This window comes from Tenrec ecaudatus, chromosome 12, assembly GCF_050624435.1.
Source record: "Tenrec ecaudatus isolate mTenEca1 chromosome 12, mTenEca1.hap1, whole genome shotgun sequence".
Classification (NCBI taxonomy): Eukaryota; Metazoa; Chordata; class Mammalia; order Afrosoricida; family Tenrecidae; genus Tenrec; species Tenrec ecaudatus.
This window is the reverse complement of record NC_134541.1, coordinates 124231107-124245282: the sequence shown is the minus strand read 5'-3', so window position 1 is coordinate 124245282 and position 14176 is coordinate 124231107. Positions and strand designations below refer to the sequence as shown.

At 45.1% G+C, this 14176-nt stretch overlaps 1 protein-coding gene across 1 annotated transcript in view; it reads left to right on the top strand.

Moving 5' to 3' along the window:
* The window catches only part of XPO6 (exportin 6), a 118091-nt gene that overhangs the window by 53653 nt on the left and 50262 nt on the right, over positions 1-14176 (top strand). Inside the window, exons 3-7 of the mRNA XM_075564656.1 lie at positions 181-293; positions 1054-1251; positions 6075-6234; positions 9494-9571; positions 13480-13933. Coding sequence (XP_075420771.1) covers positions 181-293; positions 1054-1251; positions 6075-6234; positions 9494-9571; positions 13480-13933 — 1003 coding nt within the window. The remainder of the gene's footprint in view (positions 1-180; positions 294-1053; positions 1252-6074; positions 6235-9493; positions 9572-13479; positions 13934-14176) is intronic.

Sequence of the window (14176 nt, the reverse complement as noted above, 5' to 3'; positions counted from 1 at the left end):
TTTAAAGCTCCCTTGTGTTGTGTCACCTGTTTTTCTATCTTGAAGAGGCACCTGGCTTTGCGGTTGGTTTTGAAGCCCTTGACATTATATGGAAAGAAGTATGATTTGGGGAAAAAAGATAACCCTCCATGTATTTCATGTATTTTCATAGCGTCTCTTGTTGCTATTTAACTTTTCCAGAGGAGCTTCTTAATAACTTTGCCCAGCAAATAGGAGCCTGGAGATTCTGCCTGTATTTTCTGTCCAGCACTAGGAATGATTATGTAATGATGTACAGTTTAACGGTGTTTGAGGTAAGTTGCCAGATCATTTTCTACTCTTCTGAAAAGTATTGCGTATCAGTTGCCATGTCACAGACTCACCTCTGGGACTTCCTACCACATGTGCACTCTTATCGGGACAGCGGGGGTTCTGGGGCACCTTCCCAGCTTCGGCATCTGGGCTCAGAGGTAATGCTTATTAGGTAGGGCAGTTGTTTGTGGTAGCAACTAACATTTCTCTCTCGGTTATAGTTCAAGAGAGAGAAAGAGAAAAACATCTTGGGAGGAGAGCTGATAGTCCTAATACTATCATTCCAACCACAAAAGTCCTCATTTGTTAATAAACTCTCTTCCAATCTGGGCACATCTTTTTCTTTTTCTACAATGAAACGGATTGTATGAGATTGTTCATGCCATTTCACATTTTAGTTGTACCATTATCACCAAGCTGTTCTCTTACTTTCGAGAATTAACATTCTGCCATTCTTGGGGCGGCCATTAAAGAGAATGTGTAACCCAAAGTTTTTATACATACAGCCTTTTGTATTTGTTAAATTATATATTTGGCAGATATTCCTAGGGATGAAATTGTTGTAACACAGGATTTGAATGATTTTTTTGTTTTGTTTTTTACGTGCTCAGTCATTAGTTTTCTACACATCGGATTTGAATGATTTTATAATTCTTGTTGCCAGATTAGTCAAATGGTTATTTAAAATAGGGTTTCTTGTTTATTTAGCTGATATGACTAACTGGATAAAAATCGGTTCATTTTCTATGTTTTTGTTTTCAGAATCTGATCAATAAAATGTGGCTTGGAGTCCCATCTCAGGATAAGATGGAAATCCGTAGCTGCCTGCCTAAACTTCTTTTGGCTCACCACAAAACCTTACCTTACTTCATCCGGAACAAGCTTTGCAAAGTGATTGTTGATATTGGCCGTCAAGATTGGCCAATGTTCTACCATGACTTTTTTACTAATATTTTACAGGTAAGGAAGCAGAAAACAAACCCAGGAAATATGGGTGTCTTGTATGTAGTTTGTAGAGTGATTGTTTCTTTGTCTGTAGGATGAATGAGCTCATTCATTTAATTCTTTCTTCTTGACACGCACCTTTATAATGCAGGGCAAGAAAAGAAACCTGATCACTTTTTTGAGCCCCTTGTGAAGCTTTGTTCAGCGAATAACTTTTGGAAGCTTGGTAGGTCCTGTGCCAGGTGTTAGGGGTACAAGGATGAGGCCTCAACCAGATCATAATTTAGTGGGGGAGATTGCTATGCAAACAATAATTTTGTGTTTTTATGCAAATAACACATCTTCTGTATTTGTTTGCCAATTGTTCTCTTTCCCCAGGAGATATTTCATTAAGCCACTCTACCAGTTTTTTAAAACATGTTGCTTAAACATTAGCACATTTACAAAACTACCATATATACTTGTGTATAAGTGAGTTTTTCAGCACGTTTTTAATGCAATTTTTGTGGTAAAATCAGGTGCCTTGGCTGATACTCGAGTCGGTTTATACTCGAGTATATATGGTATAGCAGTAGGTAGAGAAGGTACATTTTATTTGTGTAACGTATGATATCAAATGATAGGACTTCGGTGTAATGGTTGTCTTACATGGGCTTTCTTTTAATGGGGGTCTTGCAGCTCCCACCAAATATTGGGTAGGATCATGTAAATAAGGTGCATGGCATCCTTCTGGGTGTAGGACCTTTCAAATAAGGTGCTTGGTATTGTAAAGGGGAATTAGTCAGTTTGTCATACTGCTGGGCTTAAAATGAGCCATAACAGGTTGAAAAGTGGGGTACCTCACCTCAAAGAGTTGAGAGCAGGGTCCTTTGGGTCCCTGGGCAGAAGACTAACACCCGAGACAGTGCATGATGGTGAGAATTGGTGGCACAGCAAAGGAGGCAGCAGAATCTGGAGACTGGCCTGAGATGGTGTGTTCTTGCTGGCCAAGAAGCTGAAAACAAGTTTAAATGGCAGGAGGTGGCAGAATGGATAAGAACATTTTTGGTATATGCATATAATTGGATACTTAGAAGAGCGATGAAACTGGCAACATCTCTACATAAACAAGCAGCCCTCTAGCTGAGAAGTATCAAAGTCCACCTGGAAGAAGCAAATCAGCCTGTCTGACCACAAGGTGCAGAAGGGACCAGTTGTCAGACATCAAAGAACTAAAAATCATATCAGTGGGTGCCCACCTCTCTGGTACAATCAACGAAGACAACCGTGTGCATAAGCAAATGTGAAGAAAGCTGATGGTGCCCAGCTATCAAAAGATAAAGTGTCTGGGGTCTTAAAGGCTTGAAGGTAAACAAGTGGCCATCTATCTAGCTCAGAAGCAACAAAGCCCACATGGAAGAAACACACTGGCCTGTGTGACTACGAGCTGTCGAAGGGATCAGGTATCAAGCATCAAGGAACAAAAAAATCATCATTAAAAATGTGGGTGAGTGCAGAGTGGAGACTCAAAGCCCAGTGCTAGCCAACCGGACACCCCTTGCTGAGGGGTTGTGGGGAGGAGATGAACCAGGCAGGGTGCAGGGCAGCAATGATGAAACATAACTTTCCTCTAATTCTTAAATACTCCCCTCCCCCTGTATCATGATCCCAATTTTACCTTACAAATCTGGCTAGACCAGAGGATGTACACTGGTACAGTTAGCAACTGGAAACACAGGGAATCCAGGACAGATGACTCCTCCAGGACCAGTGGTGAGAGTGGCGATGCCTGGAGGGTGGAGAGAATGCGGGGTAGAAAGCGGGAACTGCTTACAAGAATCTTACATATAGTCTCCTCCCTGGGGGAGGGACAGCAGAGAAGAAGGCAGGGGGAGAGGTCGGACAGTGTAATATATGACAAAATAATAATAATTTATGAATGATGAAGGGTTCGTGAGGTAGGGGGCAGTGGGGAGGGAGGGGGAAAATGAGCAGCAGATAATAAGGGCTCCAGTAGAAGGCAAATGTTTTGAGACTGATGATGGCAACAAATGTACATATGTTCTTGACACGATGTATGTATGGATTGTGATAAGAATTGTACGAACCCCCAATAAAATGATTAAAAATAAATAAAAAGTGGGGGGGGGGAGAAACTGCCAGTATCTCAAGACATTAAAGATAGGCTGAGAAAATAACCAATTCTACAAAGACAGATACTGTATGGGATCATTATTATAAAAAGAAACACACACACGTTTCACACCAGAAGAGGCAGACTTGGGTAGTTATGGAAAAATTCAAATTATGGAATATAAAAATGAAGTTAATAAATATTAAACACTCAGATGCATTCATAGTAGCATAGATAGACATGTAAGTATAAAAGTAAGACCCATCAGTATATTCTCTCTGAGAGAGAGCTTAGAAAGACAAAAGTCAAAGGATGAAGAAAAAAGTCAAATGACAGAAAAGAACAGGAGCGACCTCACTAATTTCCCACAAAGTAAACTTGAAGGTAGAAAACACAAGCGACAATAAAGAGCATTATGTAATGATGCCCGGGTCGATTGAACAAGAGGGCACAACTACCGAATGTATGCACGCAGTAAAGAGCCTCGAAATACCCCCCCCCCCCCGCAACATCTGTGTCCACAGCACAGCTCTCGGATTGCCGCTCAAAGTCAGCACAGTCCTTTATGCAGTCTTGGTTGTCACAGCGATACATTTATCTAGAGTCTTGCAGGATTTCTGCAAGTTGTTCAGTCAACGATTTGCTGAGCATCAACCAGGTACTAAGAAAGCACTTGGTAGGGATACAGTGATGAACAAAATGCAGCTTTCCCTTCTAGAAGTGTTGTCCATGAGGTACAATAAGAAAACAGATACTTCCAGTAGTGAAAAGTGTTAAGAGGATACAAAGAACGAGAACGCCAGTCGCTGTTAGGTGGGATGGGGCTGGTCAGGGAAGGCTTTCCAGAGGAGCAGACTTGAGCGGAATTTTGCCTGTGAGGGAGCGAGTCACCGAGTTCCTCGGGGAAGTGTGCTGCTGTAGGCAGAGGATATTAATAGCAAATGCTAGTCCACAACTGGAAGAATTGAAGAACAAGTGGGAATTTGGAAGAGTGCTTTTGGATGAGGTGCACATGGAGGTTTGAGAAGGCTGGTGGTCCTCTGCTCTCCCCCACAGCCTCCTTTCCCTCCTTTGTAACTGGAGCCACCCCATAGTGGAGGGCGCATCAGACGGGGTGTTTGGAGTCCGCGTACTTGGGTTCTGGCCTTGACACAAATCCTCTGGGTTTCAGTACCTCCTGTTACCTGTTTGAGCTTCCACTTCCTCCTTTGGGAAATGAAAAGATTGAACTAAGTGATCTTTAATGTGCTTTCCAATGGCAACCTCCTCTCTTTCTGATTTATCCATGAAAGTGGCCTGGCATGTAAGCCATGCCAAGACTGGTTGGTGCTTGGTTACTAGCATTCCTGGTGATTAACTAGACCTTGCATCAAGTATGGGACAGTAAGACCAAACCAGTTCTGGGCTCAAATTTAGTCCTTTGATTAAACGATCTAAAGAGTTTTTTGCAGGGTGATGGCCTGTTTGCAGCCTGGGCTTCGGTTTTCGTTGATTCACTTTTTAAACCGACTTCTGACATACACTGGGCATCCAGGCTGTATTCTGGTGACCGCCGTACTAGGCAGAGCGGTGTAGATTAGGGCCCAGAAGCATACTTGTGGCTCTCTCATCTACGTCACTGGAGAAGGAAGTAGTTGAAGTTGAAACTGATCTCTGCCCCTCATCTCACACATACACACGTCACCTCTGTTCTGTTCACCGTTCTCTGGTTTCTTGAGATCTGCTCTGTTGGACCTGTGTCTGGGGCTAGCTAGTTAGGGACCAAAGGACACAGAAAAGCACCGCTGTTTGCTCTGAGTGAGTGAGGTGGTAGATACTGACTCCCTTGAGAAGCGCACACTAGACGTGACAGAAGGTGACTTGCGCCACCCTTCCTTTACCATGCTCCCAAAGCACCAAACTCACGCCACCAGTCAGTGCTGACTCGCAGTGATCCCCGCTGGGTTTCCGAGACGCTTCACTTTGTACGGGCGTAGAAAGCCCATTCTTTTCCCCACGGAAGCTGCTGGTGTTTTCAAACTACTGACTGTGCCTAACGTGTAACAGTGGGGCTCCTTTTACCTTTCTAGGAGGCTAAAGAAAATAGGTGTAATAGTATTTCTTTAAATTTTGCAAAAATTGATTAGAAAACTAAATGTAAATCCTAGGCTATTGGAGGCATACTGTTACTTTTTGTCTCTCATCTATTGGGATTTTCTCAGTATGGTTTCAGGTAGTTGAAAGATAGCATAATTTGCAGAAAAGTAACGTCGTGTAGATACTTTCAAAATTACAGTCATATTCCCGATTTAAAGTGTGTTTGCATATTTCTGCTCTGCTGTATCTGTATCTTGAGCTGTTTTGAGGTTTGCACTGTTTAGAATGAAAAGATTCAGATATATAAAATTCATCTGACACCTGAGTAAAATCGAAGAGAACAGATGGATTTACATGTATTTTAATCACTGGCGTATTAGCCAGGGCACAGACTATTGGGAATCTGGACATGTATAAGAATTATGTGCTTATGTCAGCAGCAGCATCATGCTATTCATGGTATTAGACTTTTGTCTTTAAGATGAGAATCTATTTTGTACTCTGAGGTCATGTTTCTCAAGGTTGCTCTGTGCACCCGGTCACGTAAGATTGAGCACCCAGCACCCCACATCTCAGTCAGCCCTCTCTTGGACCTCTCTGTAACCTTCTTAGTCAGAGGCGCTGCTCAGAACTTGCTTTTCCCCGGCAGCTGATCCAGTCCCCGGTGACAACTCCTCTCGGGCTGATCATGCTGAAGACAACTTCGGAAGAGCTGGCTTGCCCCCGGGAAGACCTCAGTGTGGCTCGGAAGGAAGAGCTGCGGAAGTTGTTGCTGGAGCAGGTGCAGACCGTGCTTGGGCTGCTGACAGGTGAGTGGCTGGGTGCTGGCAAGCCTGGAGGGAGACTGCGTGCGGGCACCCGGAAAGTCTGAGCAGTTGTTTCAGCTCTCCCTGCAAACCGAGCATCAAAGGAGACACCACTAAGTTCTACTTGCCCAGCACCTAGCTGCCTCTTAATACTTCATAGGACCTCAAAAATGTGACTTCCTTTCCTTGGCGTTTTCCATCCGCTGGGTCTTGTGAGAGTTATTCAGTGAGGTTTAGAGTGGGTCATGGGAGTGTGTTTGAAATGTCTGATACTGCATTCTAAGAAGGTGGGTGTGACACACTTACAGTCATTTGAGTCTCAGCAGTAGGCGTTAAGGAAGAATAACAGGGAAGTGAGACAAGGTGTGGAATCAGTCCTTTTTGTACTGAGTTGTACTCGTATTTTTCCCTTTACCCCTTCTGTTTTGTAAGTGTCTCATGACAGTGTGTGCAGGGTGAGAATGAAGAGAAAGCAAACCACAAAGTAAGGCAGGAAGTGTGGGCCCTGAGAGCACGCTAGTTAGGGCGGCTGGTGCTCACCAGGAGCTAGGGCCTTGGCTCTTACTGGAAGGAATGTTGTGGTGAAAAAAACAAAAACGTTTCTCTCCATCTCCCCCACAGCCATCTCCCTTACCCCTACATCTATCTTCTTGAATGTCTGGGAATCCCTTTTTGTATATCTAGTTCAATTCCTGGCAGGTAGTAAGCACCTAAAGTTGGTTGAATGAATGTGAGATCAGAAATAAAATTGTTATTTATCCTCATTATTCCTAAATCCCCCCCCTCCCCGAGAAATCCAAACTTCAGAGCATCCATTCATTCATCCAAAGAACATTTATTGTAACTGGATGTTACGTATCTAGTTAGAACTGTTTTTACTGTGCATAGTAGCATACCAAACATTTTTAAATTGAGAGATAATTCATATACCATAAAATTCACAAATTTAAAGTGTAGCCATTCAGTGATTTTTAATATAGTCATGCAGTTATTCGAGCATTGCCACTATTGGCTGAGAAAATAATCCAAGAAGCAGAACTATAGAGTGAGGAGTGCAGCATCAAGATCGGAGCGTCTCCTGAACAACCTTCTGCATACATGCAGATGACACGACCTGGGCTTGTGATAGATCAGCGACCGCGTCCTTCAGGATGAGCCCACACTTCCATATGAGGAAAACAAAAACACAGCCGGACAAGTAACATCGTGATAAATGAAGAGAAGATTGATGCTGTCAAGGATGCCATCTTGCTAGCATCTGTAATCAATGTTCATGGAAGCAACAGCCAAGAAGTCAAACAATGTCTTGTATTGGGCAGATATGCTGCAAACGACTCTATACAGCATTAAAGATCGAAGACCTTGGTTAAAGAGCAAAGACTGAGAACCAAGGTGTGTCTGACCCAAGTCATGGCGCTTCCAGTCACCTCAATGCAGACAAAAGCTGGACAACGAATAAGGAAGAGTGGAGCAGAGCTGATGTCTTAGAGTTGGGACATTAGCAGAGAATATTGACTACCAGAAGAATGAGCACATTTCCTTGAAAGAATTATCATCGGAACATCTCTGAAGAGAGCGGGACCAGCACCCAGAGAAGACTATTGTGCTTGAGAAAGTGGAGGATCAGCAAAGATGAGGTGACCCTCAATGAGACGAGCTGCTAGGATGGCTGCCACCGAGGGATCAGACATTACAGCTGTGAGGTTGGTGCAGGACCAGGGCCTGTTTTCCATTGTATGTGGGGTCCGTATGAACGGGAACGACTTGATGGCACCTAACAACAACAACACATCCCAGAGTGCTTCCACCCCCCCTCCCCCCAAAAGAACCACTGTACCCTTAGCAGCTACTCCTGGACCAATCCCTGATAAACAAAATACCAGTTTACCTTCTATATCGATGGATTTGCCTTTTCTGGACATTTTGTGGAAATGGATTCATATAATGAATATAATATAAGTGGTGTGTGGCCTTTTTATGCCTAGTGTCTTTTACTTAGTGTGTTTTCAAGTTCCATCTATGTTGTAATATTAAATGTCTTAAGAACAAAATAATTTCGAAAGCTTCTATGATCATCTTATATGCCAGGTTCTGAATCATGTATACAAAAAGAACTGAAATCATTGTCTTCATCCTGTAGTAACTTATAGTCTAGTGGGAGAGAGACCAGCATAGTTGAAAGAGCAGTGTTTCAGGAGTTACAGTGAGCTCTATGTTGGGTGAGGAGCAAGTACCATAGCACTTGTAGCAGCACCATTGTCAGTGAGGCTCGGGAGACTCCTCGAGTGTAACCAGGGGGGTGGGCAGAGTGTAATGCAGCAGGGTGGATAGAGTGTAACCAGGGGGGTGGGCAGAGTGTAACCCAGCAGGGTAGATAGAGTGTAACCAGCGGGGGTGGGCAGAGTGTAACCCAAGGGGGTGGATAGTGTAACCCAGGGGATAGAGTATAACCAGGGGGGTGGACAGAGTGTAACCAGGGGGGTGGGCAGAGCAGCGTGGCTGACAGAAAGGTGAAGGTGGGATTGTGAGGAGGAGGCCAGGTTCGAGGTTCAAGTAGCAGCACTTAGTTCAACACAATCGGTGTGTGGGGTGGCGCGAGCAGGGCGGCCACGGCCAGATGGAGTGAGCAAACACCGATGCTGAGAGCCGGTAGGGTAATTCACGGAAGCAACGGTAGATTTTTGAGGGAGAATGACCCAGATGTTTTAGGATGAGAGATTTTGAGAGTCTTCAGAATATGTTTAGTCGAAGCCCTGGGGGATATGAGTCATTTCAGAGTGAAATGAGAGGAAAAGACAGCTGGGCCTGATGCATGTTTAAGTGATGGGCAGAGAATGAAGTTGACCGGAAGACTGGATCCAGCTCGGAGAAATGAGAAATCTGAGTGGGCTCTAGAGAAAGATTTGGGCAGTGTCCGGAGTGCCACACAGTGGCTAAGCAAAGTAAGGATGAAAGTGGCCACTGAATGGTCTTGGTACCTATGTGCCCTTGGCCTGGAACAGTGTCAGTAGAAATAGTGACAGAGAAGCCCCGCTGAGAGGTGGAGTTGAAGCAGTAGAGTTGCTCTGAGTGGAAGCAGCACTTCCCAGAAGGTAGCTGCAAGTGGGGGAGACAGGGCCATTAGCTAGACAGGGCCATATGGTTAAGAGACATGAGTGCTGAAATACCAGTGTTTTACTAAAAATTGTAATAAATGTTTCTAATTCTGGTTTTCGTATGTTAGGCTGGCTTTCTTTCTAAACTCGTTTTCCCTTTCTTGTAGGTATCTTGGAGACTGTCTGGGACAAACACAGTGTTACTGCTGCGACTCCGCCCCCATCCCCGACTTCAGGAGAAAGTGGTACGGTCTGCCTGTCACATCCTGCATCCTTCTTTTGAATTGCAGTTGGGAGTCTCTGTGGATAGCAAGAGGGTATCAAGGCCAGAAACAGATGATACTGTTTCATCTAGTTTTGGTCTTTCATCCCCTTTGTGAGTAGCTCAACTTAGTTCCTTGTGAGTGCTTGTACATTCTTATATGACACTTGGAACAGCAAACACATTTTATTCCTTCCTATCTTAAGAATGACACCTTTTATCTTCTATCATCCGATCCATCCCCTTCAGCTTGTAAATTGCGATCTCCTAGTTTGTTGTCCTCATTTCCCCCCATGGCTGCATTGTCTGAGCCGAGATGGGACGAGCTGCACAGGCATGCGTTGTAGCTCAGGAAGGCTACAGAGGGGAGGCGGGCAGCAGCTTCAAAGGAAGGAGACAGTAGTGCAGAGTGCTTTCTTCTACCCATGAGGGAGAAGCCTTGTAGGCCAGGACAGATAGGGGACCAGTTGCCATAGACTTGCTTTTGAATTTATATCAATCAAGACTAATTCAACAAAGTCGAGGCATTTGTAATGGTTATTAGGTAGTTTATTGGTTGTAAGTTTATCATTCACAGCTATAAAATAACCGTTGTTTCAAAAGTCAAAGTATAGTATATTTTTAACTGACTACTTTGAAGGATGGGTGGAAAGAGGAAGTTTTGTCTGAGCCAGAACTTTTAGTTTCTAAATGCTTCTGTTTACCCTAGGTGATCGCAAATGCTTTTCAAGTAGAGTACGCCGGTGAATTGGCACATCTCTCTTCCTGTACTGTAAAGGTTGATGTGGCTCAGGGGAACGATTGCCGCATCTTTCTCCTTGCGCGTCTGTCCAATGGACAGCAGAAGGAAGCGCCGCTGCCGCTTGCACCATCCTCCCAGTTGTGTTTGAGCTCATGGTCGCAGCCACTGTGTGAACCTCTCTGGTTGAGGCCTTCCTCTTTTCTGTGCCTCTCACTGTAGCAAGCCTCTCGCCCTTCTCCAGGGACTGGTCTCTCCTGACAACACGTCCAAAGCCCGTGACACAGTCTCCCTGTCCTTGCCTTCATGGAACATTCTGGCTGGACTTCCTCCAAGGCAGATCTGTTTGTTCTGTTGGCAGTCCAGGATGCTTTCGGTCTTTGTCACCAGCACCGTAATTCATACACACGGATGCTTCTGCGGTCTTCTTTATTCAGTGTTCAACTTTCACATGCATGAGGCAATGGACATCTCGTGTTGAGTCAGGCTCGCCTTAGTCCTCGAAATAACCTCTTTACTTCTCAATACTCTAAAGTGCTCTTGTGCAGCAGATTTACCCAATGCAGCATGGACGAGCGAATGCCTCTAGTGTTTCACCAGCTTGTTGAAACATTTCGATTGGTCTTCCATCAGTCTCTTGAGCCTTCTTTTTGAATGTCTGCTCTCTCATAGATTCTTTGGCTTTTCTTTCAAAGTGCCTCTGGGTCAGTAGTTCCTTATCTTCCTAATGCAACGACCCTTTAAGTACAGTTCCTCATGTTGTGGTGACCCCCTTTTCGTTGCTACTTCATAACTGTAATTTTGGTGCTGTTGTGAATCGGGCGAAAGGGTTATTCGACCCCCAAAGGGCTTGCAGCCCACAGGTTGAGAACCACTGCTCTAGGTGGACTCAAATCTCTAGCTTTACAGTTAGCAGTTGAGCTTGTTAACCAGCTGCACCACCCAGGGACGACTCAAGTCTCTAACTTTACAGTTAGCAGTTGAGCTTGTTAACCAGCTGTACCACCCAGGGACGACGAAAGAGAGCCAGGATCCTTTATTCGCTTCAGTTGCAATATCACATACAGTAAATGCCTCTGGGAAGCTCCTCCGAGACACTAGGGAGCAAGGCGAATAAGAACTTAGTGTTGTTTTGAACTGAACCTCCCCGCTGGAAGCGTGTTGCTAGATCCGTAGGGATCCCTGGGCTAATCTGGGAGAAGGGCGGCTGTATCACTTCCTATTTCTTTCAATCACAGTGCAGACAGCCAGATTCCTGTTTCATAGCACTTGAGAATCTCATACGGCTTCTACAGGTTTGCTCTTGTGTCTGTTTCTTGTTCCCTTTCATCCTCTTCTGGATACAGGGCAGCCACTTGGATGTGTATCATGTGCATCCCTTTTTCGGTAACATGTTCTTATATAAACTTGTGATTTGTGTAGATCTATTTTAATATGAGGGGTACCCAAAAATAAACCGGACAAAAGCTCCGCTGGAGCTTTCACAGTACGTGTTCTTCCCACTAGGTGCGCATCAGAGCAACTTGCTCTGAGTCAGTGCTCCCAGTGCCGTTGCCTGGGAAGGTGCGTTCTGGTCAGAGTAAATTTTTTCACAAAAGCAGTTTCACTTGAACCTTGGTTTTTTTTTGATGGTCTATTTAAGAGAACAGCATGTAGCTATGAAATTTCGTTACCTGCTCAGGAAAAATGCCGGACTGTTGTGATGTTGAACACAGCTTACAAGGACAGCGCTTTGGGAAAAACTCAGATATATGAGTCGTTTCCTCATTTCCAAAAAACGGTGAAATGTCAATCGATGATAAACCTCATTCTGTGCGTCGTCAACTTCTCCAGTGGATGAAAATGTCGACAGAATTCGTGCATGTTTGCTTGAAGACTGACATTGGACCACTGAAGAGATGGGGAAGTTATCTGGGCTGTCTTGGAGCTTGGTTCAGTGAAGCTTAACAGAAGATTTGGGAATGAGACAGGTCCCTGGAGCAAAAAAGAACCTATGGAAACATGCCATGCTTTGAAAGAACCGTTCTGAAGCAACCCAGACTTTTTTCCAAGGTCATTGTTGGTGACGAGACATAGGGCTATTCTCACGACCCCGAAAGCAAACATCAGCCAAGTCAGTGGAAGGCACCATTGTCACCTCGCTCAAAAAAAAGCTCAAGTGAAATCAGAGATCAAGACAACGCTTGTTTGTTTTTTTATGTGAGGGGGATAATGCATTTGGAGTTTGTTCCACCAGGTCAGACTGTTCATCATCTATCTTTCTATTTAGAGGTTCTGAAAAGATTGCATAACTGTGAGCAACAAAAAAAGGCCTGATTTGTGGCAGACGGGACTGGTTTTGCCACCACTACAGTGCTCACGTAGCCATCTCAGTGTGACAGATTTTGGCAAAAGCAGCATGCCTCTCACTCCACGCAGCTGACTCACCTGCCCTCGCTCTGTGTGATTTTTTTGTTTCCGCACACAGAGAGGGACATGAAAGGACAGTGATATGATGTAGAAGAGGTGAAGGGAAAAAACGAGGGAGGTGCTGTCAGCCATACAGATGAGTTTGAAAAATGTTTCCAGCAATGGGATTGCAGATTTGACAGAGGTATTAAGTGTAATGGAGAGTGCCTTGAAGGTGATAAGGCTGTTTTATATGAATGCATAGCTTTGTAAAGAATTCCGGAGTTTCTTTTTGGGTACCCCCTCGTGTGTCAGTGGTGTTGTAAGGCTGCCGTTCTGCTGTCCTTTGTAGCCCACGTGGGACGCTTTGAAGGATCTTCATGCTGCGCCCGTAGTGTCAGTGCACCGCTTCTGTGGGCTGCAGGATGACGTGTTGGATGTCAGCAGCATTTTACCTGTTTCCTCCCTGTGTTGCAGCGAAGGGAATAACGTAAACTCCCAAGCGATAGGCAGCAGGATCAGCATGAAGACACGCCTCCGCTCTCTCACCTTTGTACCACTCTGACTGACCCTGTGCTGGGTCTGGTCGTTGGTGATCAGAGACCCGGGAACACGAAGGAGCAGGATGAGCTCAGGAAGCCCTTGCGATCATATTTTTTGGTAGAATAGGTGTTTGCTTTTGTCCTTTTGTAAAGTGGTTTGTTGTAGCTCTGATAGTGAGCAATCTTAAAGCAGCGTGTCTGTGTGTGTGTTTTAACTTTCAGGTGACTTACTGAGTAACCTGATGCAGAGCCCTAGTTCAGCCAAGCTCCTGAATCAGCCAATCCCCGTCCTTGACGTGGAGAGTGAGTATGTCTGCTCTCTGGCCTTGGAGTGCCTGGCTCATCTCTTCAGTTGGATTCCTCTGTCTGCCAGCATCACCCCATCCCTCCTAACCACCATCTTCCACTTTGCGCGTTTTGGCTGTGACATCCGGGCGAGAAAGATGGCATCCGTTAACGGCAGCAGCCAGAACTGTGTCTTGGGTCAGGAGCGTGGCCGGCTTGGGGTTCTGGCCATGTCCTGCATCAATGAACTCATGTCCAAGAACTGTGTGCCTATGGAATTTGAGGAGTACTTACTGCGTATGTTCCAGCAGACTTTCTACCTCCTGCAGAAAGTCACCAAGGATGACAATGCCCACACGGTGAAGAGCCGGCTGGAAGAACTTGACGAGAGGTAATGAGCTCCGTGTGGAGTTGGCCGGGCCTTGAGCAAGGCCCCAGAGTGTCTGTGATCCTCTCTGATGCAGACAAAATTCTCTTCTGTTGCCGAATGGAAAGGTTAGGTGCACCAGTAAGTCTGAGACTAGCTGGAAGGGATAGGGTGGTTGAGGGAAGTGAATAGAATGTGAAAAGTGACGGCCAATTGTGTAGGTTTGTTGTGTCTCTCCCCCCCCCCCCCCCCCAATTACCTGTCCTC